The 20,769-nt window shown below is 38.5% G+C and overlaps 1 protein-coding gene across 1 annotated transcript in view; it reads right to left on the bottom strand.

The window, feature by feature from the left end:
• The window catches only part of LOC149198770 (polyribonucleotide nucleotidyltransferase), a 445,102-nt gene that overhangs the window by 395,687 nt on the left and 28,646 nt on the right, over positions 1 to 20,769 (bottom strand). Inside the window, 1 exon segment of the mRNA XM_089400351.1 lies at positions 7,200 to 7,355. Coding sequence (XP_089256477.1) covers positions 7,200 to 7,355 — 156 coding nt within the window.

The raw sequence follows: 20,769 nt of genomic DNA, 5'->3' as shown, positions 1-20,769 counted from the left end.
AATTTTTTTTTATATAGTTTCATTTTTATGTAGGTTCATAAAATTAAAAAATTAAAAATGTTTAATTGTTTAGATTTAGCATTGTATTAGATTTTTGTTTTAGTTTAGTTTAAAGTTCTTTTTCTTTTATATAGGTTCGTTGTTTTATAAAAAATAAAAAAATAAAAATAAAAAAATCAGTTTATTTTTGAAGTAAATTTAGTTTTAGAATTTTAATTTTTAGATTTTTTAAATTTCCATAGCATCGAAAAATAAAAATTGAAAAAAGATAAAAAAAAAAAAAAAAAAAAAAAAATTCGGAAAGCATAAAAAATTTCTTTGTGGAGAATTTGCCTTTATCACCTTCAGTTGCTTGTCATTATATATCTTTCGTGCTGAGATCTGAATACAAAGCAGATATCTGGTTTCACTTTTTTTTTCAAAGCAATTTATTTCTCTTGGTTTGCTGGATATCTTTATTGGATGAACTTTGTGTTTTACTGAATATTTAAAGCATTGCTCTCTTTTCTCTGATGATTGTTGTCTGTGTTTCATGTTCTCATATCATCTAGCCAGTAGTCATTCAAGCACCTATCTCTTAAGGCACTGATCTATCAAATTAATAAAATCATCTTAGTGCGTCTCGTCTCCCAGCCCAACTGTTTGGCAGTTGGCCTCCATCACCTCACAGGGTCTACCCCCCTTAGCCGCGGGAGACAGGCTTAAACGGAGAGACCGGGGATCAGAGTGACAGCCCCGGTCTGAGCGTTGTCGTGCCAGTTTGCGCGACAACAAGCAGAAAAACTAGTTTATGTGCATAGCAATCTTCATCTTCTTACAAGGAAAACACCAAAGTATTTACAGGGACCAGCAGCACAATGGGATGTGGATCCTGAGGATCCTTCCCAGATTGATGATGAGGTGGATGATCCATCTCTCCAAGGAGGATTGGTAAATGTACCATTAGATGGCATTGACTTGCAGTTGCAGGGCATTGATGATGATGACAGAGAAGGAAGTGAGGCTCAAGCATTTTTGGACAGCATTAATGCAGAGGATCTAAATTTATGAGTAGCTTTAGCCTTCATGATAGTATGGCCATTGAGTCAAGGACTTCATTGGCATTTTGTGTTATTAACTTATTATGATGCATTTTCCATTTGGCACTCACAATATGTATTATTTTGAATTTGGAACTATTATCTATGCTTTTCCTTCGAATATATAATCATAATCTACTAAGTTATTAGACAATTCAAGATTTTCCAAGTTTTAAGTGTTATCTTTTTGGTTTTATAATTACTAAGATGAATAGATTTCTTAACTAGTTAGTGTTTATTTCAATGTGTTCTACTATCAAGTTACCATTCATGTTTATGGCATATGCATATTATGTTTTTTTTTAAATATGTATTAGTTTTTTAAATTTTAAATATATAAAATTGTCGTCCCCAACCTACCATCCCCTGAAAATTTGGGGTGCGCTCTAGCTGTCCCACAAACTCGTCCCCCCGTCCCCAAAGCCAATGCAACATAGTTTTTTATGCTTTCGCAATTACTTATTTTCTGTTTCTAGAATTCGTATGCGGGTAATTTTTGTACGGGGTTAAAACCCACATTTGGTATCGAAGTTGTTTTGGCTTCAAGGGGACGCCTTTGCTACTGAGGGGTTTTGCTGGGGCCTATGGTAGACCCTATTCAGTGCGAGATCTGTGGGATCTATTCTTGTGGTGAAAGAAGATGGCGAGCAGTGGAAAGATAGAGATCGAGAAATTTAATGGTCAGGGTTTTGATATGTGGAAACTCAAGATGGAGGATCTGTTGGTGTATAAAGATTAGTGGAGCGTGGTATATCCAGATATCCGCCGTCGGCAATGTCGACGAACACTGGAAGAAGTTGGATCGGAAGGCAAAGAGCACAATACGATCGTGTGTCTCAGATTCAGTATTGTTGAATATATCAAAGGAAGCTACGGCGAAGACTTTGTGGGACAAGTTAGCGACTTTGTACCAATCGAAGTCTCTAGTAAATAAATTTTCCTATGAAAAAAACTGTATAATCTGAGGATGAAAAATGGAGCTCGGTGACAGAGCATTTGAACGCATTTAATACTGTGGTAAGCCAGTTATTATCTATTGATATTTAAATTTTAGACGAAGATAAGTGCATCAATTTGTTGTGTTTTCTACTAGATTCGTGGGATAGTTTGGTTGTTGCAATAGGTAGCAATGCCACTGCCTTTTAGTTTGATGAAATAGTCTCATCCTTGCTGTCGAAGGAGATGAGACGGAAAAATATGGAGGACCAAAATGGTGATGCCTTGTCTGTACGAGGACAGTCCCGGAACAGAAACAAAAATAAGTCCTCGAGTGGGAGATCTAAATCTCTAGGTAAACCTGTAAAGGTGTGCTGGAAAAGCGGAAAGGAATGGCACTTCAAAAGGGACTATAAATCTAAAGCTCCTGAGAAAGAAAAGGGATCTGATGATGCTCCTTCTGCAGAGGCGAAAACCACCTCAGCTGAAGGTGGGGATGTGTACTCGACTTCTTCTTCAAGTACACATGTAGATCATGAGGCATGGTTGATTGACTCAGGTGCAAATCTTTCACTTCACCCCCCACAGGGAGTGCTTCTGTGAGTATGAGAAATAAGATGGTGGTGATGTCTTCTTAGGGGATGACAAAAAGACTAGAATCGTCGGTCGCGGAAAAGTCAAGTTGAAGTTGCAAGGTGGAAAGATTATAACACTTCTAGGTGTTCCCCATATTCCTACATTGGCCAAAAATCTTATTTTTGTTAAAAAGTTGGATGATGCAAGTGTAAAAATAGTGTTTGAGAGAGATATCTACAAGATGGTTCGAGGAGCACAGGGATTGATGCGGGGAGTTCAGATTGGAACTTTGTACAAGCTTCAAGGTAGCACTGTTATTGATGGGTGCAACAATTTTGTGGTCCTAAAAGTGGAGCAAAAAATCTAGTGGTCTCTAGAGAAAAGACTATGCTATAGCATCAAAGGCTTGGACATTTTGGAGAGAAGGGCCTTCGAATACTACATCGTAATGGTATGGTAGAAGGTATGTCTAATTGCTCTTTGGATTTTGATTTTTGTGAAAATTATGTATATGGGAAGCAGAATTGGCTGAGTTTCCCCTCTAGTGCTAAGAGGGCAAAATGGATATTAGAGCATGTGCACAGCGATGTGTTTGGACCTGTGGCGGTTCCACACTAGGTAAGTTCGTGTATTATGTATCATTTATAGATGACTTCTCAAAGAATACATGGATATATTTCCTCAAAAAGAAATTTGAAGTCTTTGACAGGTTCAAAGAATTTAAGGCTCTGGTGGAAAACCAGACAGAGAAGAAAATAAAGGTGTTGATGACAAATAAGGGTGGAGAATTTTGCAAGAAGGAATTTGAAGAGTTTTGTAAGAAGTGTGGTATATCATGCATAAGACTACTCCATACACCTCAGTAAAATGGAGTTGCAGAAAGAATGAACAAGACATTGATGAAAAGGGCAAGAAGCATGCTCAGTGATGCATAGTTAGGACAGGAATTCTGGGCAGAGGCAGTGGAGACTGCATGTTACCTGGTCAACAAATCACCTTCATCAGCATTGGAGGATAAGACTCCACAAGAGGTATGGACTAGTAAAAAACCTTTTCTTTCACATCCGAGGGTATTTGGATGTGATGCATATGTACATGTTCCAAAGGAGAAAAGAACAAAGTTGGATAGTAAATCTGAAAAGTGCATATTTATTGGGTCTAAGGATGTTTTAAAAGGTTACAAGCTTTGGAACCCAGAAACAAGAAAGGTTGTGTACAGCCGAGATGTAGTGCTTAAAGAGGTGAAAAATGTTATTAAACATGAAGTCCTACCAAAGGAACCTGAGAAGATAGAGTTTGAACTAAAGGAGGAAGAATTAGACTCTACAGTAGAAAAGGAATTAGAAGATAAAGAGTCACAAACTCTGACTATGAGAAGATCAGTTCGAGAAAGAAGGCAGCCAGAAAGGTATAGTTCATCTGCTTTTCATTCAAATTTTTCTTTATCTATTACTAATGATGATCCAAGAACTGTGAGAGAAGCAGTGGATTCGGAAGATGGTAAACTCTGAAAGAGGCCATGGTTGATGAAATGGCATCTTTGCACAAAAATGAGGCTTGGGATCTACTGGAGTTGTCGCCTGTAAGGAAACCCATTGGTGGCAAATGGGTGTTTAAGAAGAAGATTAATGTAGAAGGAAACGTGGAGAAATACAAAGCTCGGTTGGTAGCAAAAGATTGTTCCCAAGTGCCTGGAATTGATCTTGGTGATATTTTTTCTCCTGTAGTCAAGGTAGCTTCTATTAAAACACTTTTATCTGTTGTTGCTGCTTTTGATTTTGAGGTAGAACAGATGGATGTGAAGACAACATTTCTTCACGGGGATGTGGAAGAAGAGATCTACATGAAGCAACCTAAAGGCCTTACAGTGAAGAGTAAGAAAGAACTAGTATGCAAGTTTAAAAAGCCTCTGTATGGATTAAAACAGTCACCAAGGATGTGTTCTCAAAAATTTGATACATTTATACAGGGACTTCACTTCACCAGAAGCAAAGCAGATAACTGTGTGTATTTTAAATTAATTGGTGACCATGTTATTTATCTGGTCTTGTATGTGGATGATATGTTGCTGGTTGGAAATGACAAAGAAATTATCCAGGATTTGAACCCAATTGTCCTCCAAATTCAACATGAAAAATCTTGGTGTTGCAAACTATATTTTGGGCATGGAAATTAAACGAGATCAAGAAAAGAGGAAGCTCTGGTTAAACCAGAGGAAGTATGTCGAGACAATATTGCAGAAGTTTAATATGCAGGATAGTAAACTGGTGAAGGTTCCTATTCCTGTAGGCGTAAAGTTATACGTTGAACAGTGTCCCAAGACACAAGAAGAGAGAGGACATGTCTCGTGTTCCATATGCAGGTGCAGTTGGTAGGCAGATGTATGCAATGGTCTGTACTAAACCAAACATTGCATATACAGTGGGAGTATTGAGCAGGTTTATGTCAAAACCAGGGAAGGAGCATTGGACAGCAGTGAAGCGGGTTTTCAGGTATTTGTGTGGCACTAGTGATTATGGTTTGTGCTACCAAGGAAGACCAAGATTGGACAGAGTTTTGGACATCCGTGGCTTTGTTGATGTAGATTGGGCTGGAGATTTGGATCAGAGAAGATCTACAAGTGGGTATGTGTTTAACCTATTTGGAGGTGCAATCAGTTGGATGAGTAAGAGACAGTCTGTAGTGGCACTTTCAACTACAGAAGCAGAATACATGGCAGCCACTCATGCAAGCAAGGAAGCAGTTTGGTTGCAGAGATTGTGTTCAAGTATGGGGTTAGTACAACAAGCTATAAGGATAGATTGTGATAGCCAAAGTGCAATTTTCTTGGCAAAGAACCTTGCTTATCATTCAAAGGCAAAGCACATTGATGTTCAGTATCACTTTGTGAGGGATATGGTTGAGGACAAAAAGGTGTTGCTGGTAAAGGTGGACACTTTGAAAAATACTGCAAATGCATTAACAAAGTCTGTGAGCACTGAGAAGTTCTCTTGGTGTAGAGAAACAATGGGCATTGTAGGGTTGGATCAATGACTAAGGTCTCTTTGTGGCCCCCTGTGGAAAGAAAACAACAAGCGGGAGAAAGTTGGATTGTGTTATATTCTTTCCACGACTAGCCCACGCACAGGGAGCAAAAGCCCTTCCTGTACGTTGCGCCTGGCACTGCCGAGGGGTCACAGGGGGGTGGCTACCCCCTTTGTCGAGGGGTATGCAGGGGGGCTACGGGGGCCCCTGCACGGGGTTTGGGGCAGCGCCCTGGGAAAAAAAATTGGACCCTATATTAGGTGGGCGGACCTACCTATGGTTTTGTGCATGGATTTCGCACATGGTTTTGGGCATGATAGTTTACTATCCATGGTATTTTGTAGATTTGGTCAAGGGAACTACGGTTATGTTCTAATCTAAGGTTAATGGATTGGGGTTTATGGATGCTTCGGCATGTATATATATGTATTTTAACATTGAAAGGAACATAATGAAAAATCAATCTGGTAGTCCTGGTTTTGGGATCCAGGGGAAAATCTTTGTGTATATATGTTTTATGTTTTATGCTCTCGCCATTATTTATTTTCTGTTTTTAGAATTCGTATGCGGGTAATTTCTGTACGGGGTTAAAATGTACAAGGAGGCAAAGGAAGCAACTAAACTGGCCAAAGGGTGGTGTTATAGACTCATGATAACAATTTCTAATTCTTGGTACTGATTGATTTAGGGGGAGGGGATATAAAGAAGCAGATGAAAATATCAAAAAGAGATTTCTACAGTTTTTCTTCAACTTATTTGCCTTTTGTCTTGTTGGAACTTGTATCTTAGAACTCAACTTATTTGTCAGAGGCAATATTTTATATACAAATTTTGTTCTTCCCAAAAAGAGTACTTGGACAATTATGAAAGTGGCTAAGAAGAACGCTTGGTTCTCACTAGAGCTCAATAAAATGAATGGATCCTGTGAAGAAGAATCAAAGAATTCTGAGGCAGACTTAGATAGGGAGATGAGGAAACTGATTGAAGTGAGTGATGGGTTTAATATAATGTTAAGAGTCTGCACCAGTATTGGAGATTTGAGGGAGTACTGGCAGATACGAAGAATAAATAAAAAGTCATCTTGATTAAGCAATGACAAATCTCTCTGAGACACAGGCTTTGAACATGGATGCTGACCAATGAACACATAAACAAAGTTTGATATGCATGTTCAACATTGTAGCCAAAAAATTCTGAAGTGGTTGACAGCAATTTTGTGCACCACCAGAATTAATTTTGTAATCTCTGTAAACAATGTAGCTTTCCCAGATTGTCAGTCTTGTAAAAACAACCATTTGAGCTGACTATCTGGTTTATTCAAGGCACACAATCAGTGAATACAACAATTGTATAATATATTGTTTTTTTAAATCACGGGCATTATTTTCATTTCTTTTTATCCAGGGGCATTTATATATTTATGATATGTATTCATTTCTTTTTATCTAAGGTAGAAAGAGTCAAACTAAACACTGCCAGCTTAAATGTTAACAAATGAACCAAAACCTAGTGCATACAAGCCATTTCCAAGAGAAAAAAAAATGATTCTCTAACTGACAATAGCAAATTAAAGCTATGAAAAACCTGAACATCATCATAAAATCCTTTGGGGAATAATGGACGAATGGATCTGTCAATAACACGGCCACACAAAAGCTCACGCTCCTTGGGAGCACCTTCTCTTCGCATGAAAGTGTTTGGAATTTTTCCTTGTGCATAATGTTTTTCCCGGTAGTCAACCTTCACAAGCCACGAAGTTCATGAAATCAATAAAGTCATCAGAAATCCAAGCTTACATCTCATGTTATTGAGCTTAACAAGAAACACAAAATCACCTACATGTGAAATTCCCATAACTAAAATGTTCATATTTTCTTTATGCTACATGAGAACAAACGTCATGAAAAACAAGGAATAGCAGAAAGCCATGCTGACAATTTGTAAGAATAACAGCAAATGAACACAGCACAAGTCCAGAATGATTTCACATAAATTTATCAAGCCAGAAAACAACTCTCTACAATACAAGCCAAGAGATGTATTACACCACATCAAGAAAACTCCAAAATATATTTATTTTTCCAACACATGCATGACAAATTTCAGTCTGGCAATAGATAAATTTAAATACCACAAATATCAAACAACAAAATTAAATTGAACTCCCCCGTGATAATAGCCATCAAACTACAAGAAAAATACAAAATGTAGCCCTACAATAAGCTTAAAAAACATAATCAAGGGAAACCAACTCTAATAATGTCAGGAAGGGAACAATATTAGATTTTAAAACTTCATGGTCATAGAACTACAGACTATCCCTATATACAAGAAAATAGCTACTGCTATAATCACAGATTCACAAGGTTTGCATCTTCTATGATTTATCATATTAAATGTTTCAACAGTCACTGCCATGTCCTGTATGATCTACAACTCAGCAAGTGTCTGTTGGGATCCTCTTCAAATTAAGCATTTATAAATGGGCATCACCAGTTATCAATATCCAAGTAGAGAGAAACTTCAGTGACAATGAAGGGCAATTATTTTATTTAAAATAGAGGAAATAGCTTGCCAGATGCACCTTATTCATAGCAGCATTCAAGAAGTTTGCCAAACAGTTGAACAATCTATATCCTCAAAAACATCTATGGATAATGCATTTACAATATGTGGCCTGATATTCAAAATACAGTCAACAAAGCAAAGTGCTCGAGATGCTTTACTGTTTTTTTTTCTAAACATTATGCATTTATTGAAGTCAACAGATTTCTGGGCCCACTAAGACACTAGAAACAAGGTTACCTTCAACATCCCAACCAATGTTTGTTATTCAAGCAATAGTGCTTCAACTATCTCAACAAAACATTTGTCATTTTCTCAACATCAATAGTTTTTTCTCCTCGAGCTCCACATATTCATATTGCCATTCAAGTTGTTTATATGTCAACATCAAAGACACCTAGCATGTAAAAAATCTGTATTTGATATACTTGCTGTATTTTATATGTAACGTTCACAAATTTTATATGTGATCATATCTACTTCCAGGCCATGTTAGTTTATGAACCCAGTAACCTGGCTAACTTATTACCTAGAAGATTATCTCAAATCTACTGCATAAAAGCACAACTGGGACCTCAAAATAAATATTCAGCGGAAACAAATTAAATCAACCAATCTCAATTACACATTAGCACATACAAATTCCGTACAATCAACAGTTCATTAAAAATAACTTCAGAACCTACTCGAACTTCCTTAAAGGGAAAATGGCCCACTGAGAAAATTACATACACAAAAACGAACCTGGATCTGATCTAGCGGATCAAGCCCTAGATCTGTCCTTTGATCTGTCTTGGCTGACCCAGATCTCCCTTGCTGCTCCTTGCCCCTTCCTCAGGGCCAGCATACTTAAATGGAAGTCCTTCTCTACGCAACCACTGAGATCTCACTCTCACTATGTCTTGTGCTCAAGATGTCTTGTGTGTCTTCTCCCTTGGCCTAGCCTTTCTTTTATAAGCTTGAGTTATAACACAACCCTAATCTCCAAAGTGATTGATGGTTGAGATTAGATCTCACCTCACTTGAGTGATGGTTGAGATTAGATCTCACCTCACTTGAGTGATGGTTGAGATCCATCTAATTCACTAATACAAACACCTTTGCATTTCATTAGATTAACTCACTTTATCTTATAAAATGAAATTACCTTAATCACTGAAGTAATTGCTAAAGTTCAGGGTCAATTAGGTGTCTTTGCATGCCTAGACATTTAGGCCTGTGGAGAAAGTACTTACCTAAGTTACAAACATCAACACTCCCTCTTAGTGAGGGAGGTACTTCCTAAAGAGCCACTTGAAACTGGTTGTCCCTTTGGTCTTGGCACAACATACTGGAGGCCTACTCTCCCTGAATATGCTCCTTGGAACCTCCACATGCTCTTGAGCATCCATCAATGTCTGAACAGGTTTGCCTGTCAACATGTTGAGTTGCTCTCTCTAACCTTGATGGCCACTACTATGTCTAGGATAGACATCTCTGAACAAATGAACACCTGCTCATTCCTAAATCTGACCTCAAATCTTTTGTCCTACACAATTGATACTAAGATAAAATTATTTTGCAGTCCTGGTATAAATAGCACATCCCTAGCTTCCAATGTCCCTCCTGACTCTAGTCAAACTCAAAACTAAATAGTTCTAACCCCCTTTATTGCATACTTGCCATTATTACCAAGCTCCACATGTAAATCTGAGTCAATCTGAGTCAGAGTGCTAAATAACCCCTGTGTTTCTATCATATAGCATGATGCACCATTATCTAGGTACCAAGCACTCCTAGCGTTGGTGTTGCTAGATAGACATGAGACAAATGAGAAGTCCTTCTCAAACTTTGCTATAAAGTCATCAAGTTGAAGCTTTGTTGATGCTGCTACCTATTGCAATTTAACTTCCCTTTCTTCCTCTCCAAGCATTGTGAAGTATAGTGCCCACTCTTGTGGCAACTGAAGCACTTGATTTTACTCAAGTACCTCTTCTTTCCTAGCTAGAAGGTTGCCCCCTCATTGTTACCTTTGGAAAACTTTCCTTTGTCATTCTTGGACGTAACACCCAAGGTCGGGTTCTCCTCTTCCTCTCCTCGCTTGCCAACCTTGGACTCCTCCCCAGTCTCTTCCTGGATGTAATCATCCCAAAGCCTCTCCCAATTGGGAAGGTGCTCCCAAGTGCAAATACCTTTGAGTCTTGACAAATGGTTCCCATGGCTTGGGAACACCATTCAATGCCACGTTCACGAGCTCTGTGTCCACCACCTTCTCCCCAATGGTTGCAAGTCGATCCAATGTCTAGGTGATCCTCATGAAGTAACTGGTTAATATTATCATATTTTGACATCTAAATGGGTTTGAGTTTATTCCTTAAGATCGTCTCCAATTTCATGTTGTTACTCTAGAACAGGACCACTAGAGCTTTGAATATCTCCCTAGTTGTCTTCTTTTCTGCCAAGTGAGGAATCAAGTGATCATTCACGGCATCCATGATGACACATTGAGTTGTAATGTCCTTTTCGTGGGCTACAAACTATATTAGATATGTGGGCGATTGGATCTCCTTATCCATAATCTTCCAAAGGTCATTCTTCTTTAGCAACAAGGGAACCTTTTCCTTTGTTGTAGAATGCAACTAGGTTCGGTCTTCATAATGACATGATCATTGTAAATGATGAAATAAAAAGGAATAAAATTAATTCTTTTTGTATACCTTGTTGCATGGGTTTCATGAGCAAGAGGTTTATTTGTTAGTGGCTCCCATTGAGAGCCTTAGGATTTATTATTGAGTCGAAGAGTCAATGTCATATGAAAAAACTCTTCTTGAGCCTATGTGTAACGTATACAAGGCTATAGAAATGTCTAGATCAGCCCTCCAAAGACAAGCGCAATCTCTCTTGAAGAAGATGACCTCCAAATAAGATAAAACGCAATCATGTCAGCTCATATAAAGTGACACATCAGTTCACTGGTTCATGTCAACTTGAGTATATGGACAAACAACTATATATATGCGCTAGAGTCACCACAAAGAGATAGAACTTTGGACAAGTCTCTGCAACTTCGGATGAGGACAGAATCTCGGCATACCTCTGAAATCTTGGTGATAATTACAGTGATATCTTCGCATACATCTCTGAAGTCTCGACCTAGTTAAAGGGTCACAGTGATACAGTGTCAACATAGTTGTGGCAGATCGCGATGCAAGGAGAACATAGTCATAGTCTCGGTGAAGATCACAATGCAAAAGAAGACACAGTGATAGTCTCGGCATACATGTTGAAAGAATGATCTCGATAAATATATTAGACGTAGTCAATGTCTTGGTGATCACTGTCTCACAGTCTTGGTATATTTACGATGAAGAGGATCCCTATGATCATACAGTCTCGGCATACATTCTAGACACAGTCATGATCCCATCATAGATGCAATCATGGTCTCGGTGGTGTAGCAATGATGCAACAGTGACCTCAGTGCAGCTCTCGTTCATGTTTATGGAGATCTCAATGAAGGAGCAGTCATGGTGCAGCAGGAATTAAGATCTCAGTGGTGCAGTAGTGATGCCCTCAATGGTGCAGCAATAATGATGATCTCAGTAGTGACAAAGAAGAGGATTGATGTCTCGGTCTTGGAGTGGCATAATAGATCAAGGGTCATGGTCTTGGCATTCGTCAATTGGAATCTCTATAAGAAGAATTTTGTGCGGGTTTTCCTCTCCAAGAGGGAGAGGTTTTGGCCCTGGCAGAAAGCCAACATCTTGTGTTTTTGTCTCTTTATTTTGATAGCTATTTGATGAACTAAGAAGACACGCTCTAATAATAACAAGTGAAGATTGTGCTAAGAAGAAAAATTAAAAACACCTCACAAATAGTTATCATGTCTAGAAGAATCTCATTAAACTACATTGCCCTAGATTCTTCAACATGGAATTAGAGCTAAGGTGTTGAAGTCAAAGGAAGGACAGCAAAGAGACATTCAAGGATCAAGTCTCAAGAAACAGTCTAAAACAGCAAGAACTTTTGTCTCCACAGTCATCATCAAAAGGCCACCAAGACTCTCATCTAGATGTCTACAAAGCAATGATTCTCAAAGGACTTCAAAATCAAAGATCACATCATCTTGAAAAAACAAACTGAAACCCTAGAAGCAGTCCTGATCTACACTACAAAAGAAGGCAAAGCATATTGAAGGCAATAAGGCATGGACATCTTCAAAGGATCATCTTCATGCCCTAGAAGATCATCCGAGGAAGCAACAAATCGTCCTCATCAAAAGGAGAAACCTTTTCTATTGAGGAAAGGCTCTCTCATTTGAAAGATCAACCAAGAAGAAGCTCTAATATATCTTCTTCAACCATCATCAAAGAAATCAAGGTGAAGATTTCATCTTCACATGTCGAGTAAGTATCTTTCATTCCTTAAATCAATTTGACTTTGTGATTTGCAAGGAGGTCTATAAATTGGATGAGTCATTGAAATTCCTTGCATGAAGAAGGAGGATAGACATAGTCCTCTAAGTAGTTGAATTCATTGAACATATCAAAAGATCTCCTCTGAATTCATGGAAAGGGATACTTATGAAAGATCCCCTCATATAGCAAGAGACATCAAAGAGATGTATATGATAAAATCATTCTCTAAAGGTGCCATGAAGAAGGTCACATGAAATCTGATCTACATGAAAGTAAAGGTATCAAAAGATGTAGGACATCTTCATAAGGTCTCATCTACAAGATCTAGGAAGGAAGACAACCATCATTGATCTATAATGCACTAACAGATAATCAAGGTAACAAATATCCATGGGATAAGAAAGTTACCTCATTCGACAGCTTATGGTCTCTATGCTAAATAGAGAAAGACAAGTTGATGGCAAAAGTATTGAAGGTTAAAAGGACTCAAACATGTGCAAGAAGGAAAGGGAAGTTTGGTCCTCAAGCAAGATAGAATAAGTATAGCTAAGATTCAATGCTATGGAAAGATTATAGAAAGAAGCTCATATCACTGGAAAGATGGAGGAAGCTAAAGAAAAAGGGCCAAGGAAAGAGGGAGTAACAAATCTCTACTATGAGTAAGATGGTATCCCTCACAAAAGGGTCCTATCATAAGCTCCTAAATCTTGTGTTATAGATATGACCAAGATAATAAGATGCATCGTGGCATCATGGAATCATTAGAAACAAGAGCTCATGACATCGCCATGGGAATCATGAAGGAACAAGATCCATGGCAGTCAAACATGAAGGATATAGCTCTTAGGAACCTCATTGGATATTGCAGGAAAGGAAGAAGTCATCCAGGACAAGGCTCATCATACATCAAGTCAAAAAGGAAACATTTGCCACATTGGGATAAGCAAGATCCTCAAGATTCTTTGATGGAATCCTCATCAAAGGGGTCACTATTTTAGAAAATAAGCAAGTGTTTCATCAGGAATTCCAATTTGTGGAATTCATGGATGATGTTATGGTGACATAAGAGGAGAAGCAAATCAAGAGGTTGAAGACACTTCAATCAAGGAAGCTGCTGAAAGAAGCCTAGTTGACCTAAAGGTGAAATGAGGTATGTATGCTTGTATTTAAATTTATAATGTTATGTTGTATGGTTGCAAGTAACATGGATCATTACATCTATCTTAAGAAGCATGATCAAGAGAAAAAGGATCTCCTCCTCTGAAAGGATGTTGGAAGGCATAAGTCACACTAGATGGAATCAACGTAATATGTCCTCATATGAAGTATGAGGTGGTTGACTACAAGTAAGAAACTCTGATTAAAAGCTCTTGGGAATGGAATGTGTGAGGAAGGAAGAGATCGTGAGATATGCAACCCTAATGAAAGCGATCAACGTCCAAAATACCAAGAAGACTTGACTAAGAAATCTTCCAGAAAAATATGAAGACTCTAATGGAAGTCTGAACAAGATGAGGACCCTTGAAAATGATATCTTTGGGAGATGTGTCAACATGTATGCAGGATGTTGATACCTACAGGAAGATGTCATGATGAAGAGCCATCTCGAAAGGTACAATTTGATTTAATGTTATGATTTCTTCAATAATATCTGGATGAGTTCATGCAAGGCTACTGGAACAAGAATTGAAAGTACAAGTACAACTAGCATTCATGTGGTGGATGGAAACTCCTGAAAGAAACATGACGAGGAAGAAGTAGCCATATGACGAAGGTTCCAGATATGAAGAAGGCCACTTTCCATGAAGAAAGGAATAACATGATGAACCAAGAAAGAAAGTGATCAATGGTCGATGCCCTACAAGGAAGAAGCTCAATTGAATTTCATGACATCAAGGAAAGAAGTTGATCAAGCAGCTGAAGGACCCATGAAGAAGAAGCTGCTAATGAAAAGACAAGTCCCTAATTAAAAAGGAGCATGGATTGGGTCACCCCTGATTAAAATGGAGTGATAGTTGTGTTTTTCTATTTCATGTGTCATGCACTAGACCAGGACTAACAGTCGTAAGTCTTAGTGAAGGCCATGAAGAGAAATGTAGACACATGATGGATGTATCTTCCCTAATTGAGAGGGAGACATAGACACAACATTCTTGTCTTCACTTGGAAGAAAGAATGGAGGATTGGGTAATCATTTGGCATTCGACGCTCATTGTGGATGTGTAGGGCATCCAAAATAAGAGTAGGCAAGAGGATTGATATTCTTTGAGGATTGGGAACCCAAGATAAGAATAGTCCTAGAAGGTCATACTCAGTGAACACCAGGGTGGGTATGTACCTTAAGAGACAATGATGAAGGTGTCTGTAGCCATTGGTCTCGCCAACATTGTGCTCTAACCTGATGAGAGATAGAGCTATCAGTCAAGGCCTTGTTGTGGAAACAATGTTGGTTACTATGATGCTATACAGATGGGTTACCAATATGATTCTTCTTATGAGAAATTCTTCAGATTGAGAATGACCAACTACCATTATGAATACCTCCCTAGTTAACAGGGAGTGTTGTAGAATGTAACTAAGTTCGGTCTTCATAATGGCATGATCTTTTGTAAATGATGAAATAAAAAGGAATAAAAAATATTTTTTTTGTATGGCTTGTTGCATGTGTTTCATGAGCAAGAGGTTTATTTGTTAGTGGCTCCCATTGAGAGCCTTAGGATTTATTATTGAGTCGAAGAGTCAATGTCATATGAAAAAGCTTTTCTTGAGCTTATGTGTAATGTATACAAGTCTATAGAAATGTCTAGATCAACCCTCTAAAGACAAGCACAATCTCTCTTGAAGAAGTCGGCCTCCAAATAAGATAAAACGCAGTCATGTCAGCTCATATAAAGTGACACATCGATTCACTGGTTCATGTTGACTTGAGTATATGGACAAACAACTATATATATATGGCTAGAGTCACCACAGAGAGATAGAACTTCGAACAAGTCACTGCAACTTCGGATGAGGACAGAATATCGGCATACCTCTGAAATCTTAATGATAATTACAGTGATATCTTCGCATACATCTATGAAGTCTCAGACTAGTTAGAGGATCACAATGATACAGTCTCGGCATAGTTGTGGCAGATCCCAATGCAAGGAGAACATAGTCACAGTCTCGGTGAAGATCACAGTGTTGAAGAAGACACAGTCATAGTCTCCGCATACATGTTAGAAGAATGATCTCAATAAATATATTAGACGCAGTCACTGTCTTGGTGATCACTGTCTCACAGTCTTGGTATATTTATGATGAAGAGGATCCCTGTGATCATACAGTCTCGGCATACATTCTAGACACAGTCATGATCCCATCATAGATGCAATCATGGTCTCGGTGGTGTTCCAATGAAGATACCAATGGTGTAGCAATGATGCAACAGTGATCTCAATGCAACTCTCATTCATGTATATGGAGATCCTATTGTGATGTTGAAGATCTCGATGAAGGAGCAGTCATGGTGCAGCAGGAATGAAGATCTCAATGGTGCAGTAGTGATGGAGTCAATGGTGCAGCAATAATGATGATCTCAGTAGTGACAAAGAAGAGGATTGATGTCTTGGTCTTGGAATGGCATAATAGTCAAGGGTCATAGTCTTGGTATTCGTCAATTGGAATCTCTATAAGGAGAATTTTGTGCGGGTTTTCCTCTCCAAGAGGGAGAGGTTTTGGCCCTGGCAGAAAGCCAACATCTTGTGTTTTTGTCTCTTTCTTTCGATAGCTATATGATGAACTAAGAAGACACACTCTAATAATAACAAGTGAAGATTGTGCTAAGAAGAAAAATTAAAAATGCCTCCCAAATAGTTATCATGTCTAGAAGAATCTCATTAACCTGCATTGCCCTAGACTCTTCAACATCCTTTGAGGACAAGAAATTTAATGCTCCATCCAACTGATCCTCGAACCAAAAACTAGTTGTTCCCATCTCAGATCTAATAATTAGCCTTGTGCTTAGCCCTTCAAGGCTCAAGCACCCACAAGAATTTAAAAAATGCTAGTTTATAGAATCCACTAGGATCTCCCTTGTGGATTTGTGCTTCATTCCTTTGAAACAACCATGAAATTACTCTGCTGCCAATTCCCCAACTGGTATAGACTCCCTCTCTCCCTCTAAAGGTTGTCCTTTGCCAATCCTATTGGTCAACCTATGACTACAAATTTCTGGTAGTTGTAGCCTATTGCCTACTATCACCATGTTGTTGCAATCCAGGCTGCACTCTGCATTGTCCTATCAACCATTGTGCATACAACCTTTGTACCTTGCATACTCCTTGGATTTTTTGTGCGCCATACAGCCTCATATGATTGTTTCAGATTGTTTCCCTATTTGCTAGCACCTATTTCCAATGGTTGCCCACAATATGGTTCCTCCATTTACCCTGCGTCAATCAACAACTAACCTTGATGATGGTGTGACCCAACCTAACTACCAAATATGTTCTAACCTGCAACTGCACTTTCCTATGGCGACGGATCCTCAACTACAAGTTGTCCTCCCTGTCAGCAACTTACGGCTACTTTACATTGTCCTCGCATGTCGCAACTATCTATTATTGGGTATATCTCCTGTGTGACCTCACTTTTCTAACTATCCAACTTCTCTTGCTCAACTCAACTTCCAGTGGCAGCATGGCTCTGTCCACCCCCTTTCCCCATGACTTGTCTATTTGCGCAGCAGTTGGCTAGTTGTCAACCCTTGATCTCCCCATGCATGCGCTTGTTGATCATTGCTCTTGGCTAGGATCCCTTTACACCGAAGACCCTCGAGAACACCTCTATTGGCTGCTTTGGCCCTGCTTAGTTCACCAACCTCTCACCAGCTGCTTGACCCTGCAACCCACACCCCTGCCAGCTGCTCCTATACTATGTTGTCCCCCAACATGAGGTCTGGTTGTTGCGGCACACTTCTCTGCCTGAATCGATTTCTATGACTCAACTTGCGATGACAACAGTATTGGTTGGACTGTTGTGACTGTTATCCACTCAGCCACCCACACTAACAACCTGTCATGGCAGCCAAACCTTATGGCGAATATTGCTAGTAGGGATTGTCGACTACCAAGAAAATCTTATTTATTTTTGTGTTTGCCCTTAGCCGCTCCTAAGCAGCGTACAAACTCAATCTGGACATCCCTATGCCTGCAAAAGAAAAAATTAATAATAATAATAATAATGTTCGTCTGATATGATCATTGGTCGAACTGGCCCCTGCAATGCATATACAAACCTGGCTTATGTGCACAATTTTGAGATCACTTTTCATAGTTTGCACAATGATGCCATGTTAAATTTTAAAACCTGGTAACTCTGCTAACTTATTACCTGGCAAATTATCTCAGATCTACTAAATAAAAGCACAATTGGGATCTTAACATAAACATTTAGCAAAAGCAAATTAAATCAATCAATCTCAATTACACATTAGCACACACAAATTCTTCCCAATCAACAGTTTTTCATTAAAAATAACTTCAGAATCTACTCAAGCTACCTTACTAGAAAAATGGCCCACTGAGGAAATTACATACCCAACAATGAAGCTAAATCTAATCCAGTTGAGCAAGCCCTGGATCTGTCATTTGATTTGTCCTAGCTGACCTGGATCTCCCTTGTTGCCCCTTGCACCTTCCTCAGACCAAACACACTCGAATTGAAGTCCTCCACCCAACCACTGAGATCACAATCTCCTTGTGTCTTGTGCTCAAGATGTCTTGTGTGTCTTCTTCCTTGGCCTAGCCTTTCTTTTATAAGCCTGAGTTATGACCAATTCCACAACCCTTATCTCACCTCACTTGAGATCGATGGTTGATCTTCATTTAATTCACTAATGCAAAAAGTTACTAGATAAATACATAGCAAGATTCCCATCTAATAACATTCAAACGAAAATTGTTCCCTCTTTCCAACACTCAAAACAACATTCATTCAGTTACTTTATCTATGCTCAAATTTTAATATCTAAGCATTTAGGCTTTGATTTGACTGTTGTTATAACAGCAGTCCTATTTGTCTAAGGATCCAAGTTTACTTGGTTTTCTTAGGCAAATTAGACTAGGGAATAGTTGATTTAACTTGGCAACATTGTGACAATAAAATCTAGCACATGCTGGACTTTTGGAGTTTTGTTTCAAGCTTTTCATAGTCACTTTCTAACTGTCTTTCTTGGCTGTCTTTTGGGCATATTTGTAAACAGAGAGGACTGTCTTTCCTAGCTGTCTTTTCAGGGGAGAGATTTGTAGAGAAGGGGCACTGGTGGATTTTGCAACTTGCAGGATTGGAGCACTAAAGACCAATTAGTTGTTGCACAAACAAACTCCTACCTTGTAATCTTTTTCTTCAAGGGGTTTCTCACTTAAGGATCCTTCAAGGATTTCCTACTTTTGTAACTCATTGTGATCACTCCAATTTGCTTGTAAGGGAGTTGTAAATTCTTTCTTTTGTCTTGATCTTACCTTGTGTGACAAATCAAATCAAATATCGTAACTTTTTCCAAGTAACGTCTATTGTGACTTTTGAGCAAAAGTCTTGATCATTTGTAATGATTGGACGGAGTACCATTTCCCTTTGAGGGACTCATTTGTAAGCTCCTTCCAAAACCAATATTTATCTCTCATTTTATAAGAGGGATTTAATTTAATAAAGGCATTTCTTTTTGGGAGTTAGGGGTTTTCCCCTAAGCATCCCTCCTTACCCAGTTGGGGAAGATCCTTGTGTGATGCTTGAGTGGTTTTCCTTCTTTTTGTCATCTCCAAACTAAAGTAGAGTAGACTAAACACTAATGCATCTAATTTCTCATTTGCAAACTATTCCATCTACTTCATGCAATTTAGTCTAATTTGCTTTTCTTTACTTATGCAATCTCTCCATTGTACAATCCACCTAGTTTAGTCTTTTAATTTGATAATTTCATTTTGCGTATATTTAATCTTTTCAGTACTTAGAGCATCAATTTACCTCCAGCTTAATTGGTCGAAGTACTAATTAGGGACCCTGCATCATGCACTAGCTCCTTACTCTGAGATCAAGGCCCATACGAGGGTAAGGTCTGGGTACTAGGGTACTAGCACCTTACTTTGAAACTTACTTGACAACCTTACAATCTAATTTACCTAACTTCAAGTGAAAAATAAACTTAAATCTAAAAGAATCATGATCATTTCACTACATTCATCTCGCAGTTGTGGTTTGTTTTGAAGTTCATCCATCTTGAAGCAATTGTTGTTTCTTCCAAGCACACATATATCATTTGTTGAACATCTTCATTCCAAGTCTTCACATTTCCAAGTATTTTCATTGTTGTGCATGTTTATCTTTTCTGCCACATTTACTTTCTAAAGTATTTATCTTTTGGCCCTTGGGGCATCTATCGTTCAAGCGATTTATTTTCCAGGCTTTACTTTCAAGTTTATCTTCTACACTTGGATTATTTGCTTGCAAGCACTTACATTTGACACGTTATTCGCTTGCAAGCACTTACATTCGACACATTATTTGCTTGCAAGCACTTACATTCGGCACTGGTCTATTTTGTTTTGTCTTGTAATATCTATATTTGTGGATGCTTATGTTCATGGAATCAATGAATGTGTCTTGAATTCTCACGTTGCTTTAATATAGGTTGAATTGTATCTTGGTTATTTTCACTAACTCCTAGAACTTAACTTGTTAGCATTAATTAGTTAAGCCTCAATTATTTTAGTAGGGTCCACACCCCTTGGCTTCAACCAGGAGTAAGCCTAAACAAAGGAGTTGAGGATTGCGTGACAACCTCAACTTGAAACTTGGCCCCAAGGCCACGCCAAGTGGAGTTAAAGGTTTTCTCCACGATAATCCCAAGTGCGGATTAAGGCGACAACAAAGACTACTATTTCCCCCCACATCTTCACACTTCACTTTGCATAGAGATGCAGATAGCGATCCATACCTAGTCTTGTATGTGTATCTCATCCAATTCTTAGTTGTGGGGGAGGTCATCCTCTTAGGAGATTTCAATGCCCACACCAAAGACAAGTCAAATGATTCTCTTTGACTTAATGAGATATACATGGTTTCAATTGATTAACATATAGAATCAAATGATATGCTCGAAATCCTTTCAGCATATAGCAAACATCTCTTACAACTTGTGAGTCCAATGA

This window comes from Pinus tabuliformis, chromosome 2_1 (assembly GCF_031772625.1).
Source record: "Pinus tabuliformis cultivar Carrire ecotype Pingquan chromosome 2_1, CPIR1, whole genome shotgun sequence".
NCBI classification, from domain to species: Eukaryota; Viridiplantae; Streptophyta; class Pinopsida; order Pinales; family Pinaceae; genus Pinus; species Pinus tabuliformis.
This window is presented reverse-complemented; position numbering and strand designations above follow the sequence as displayed.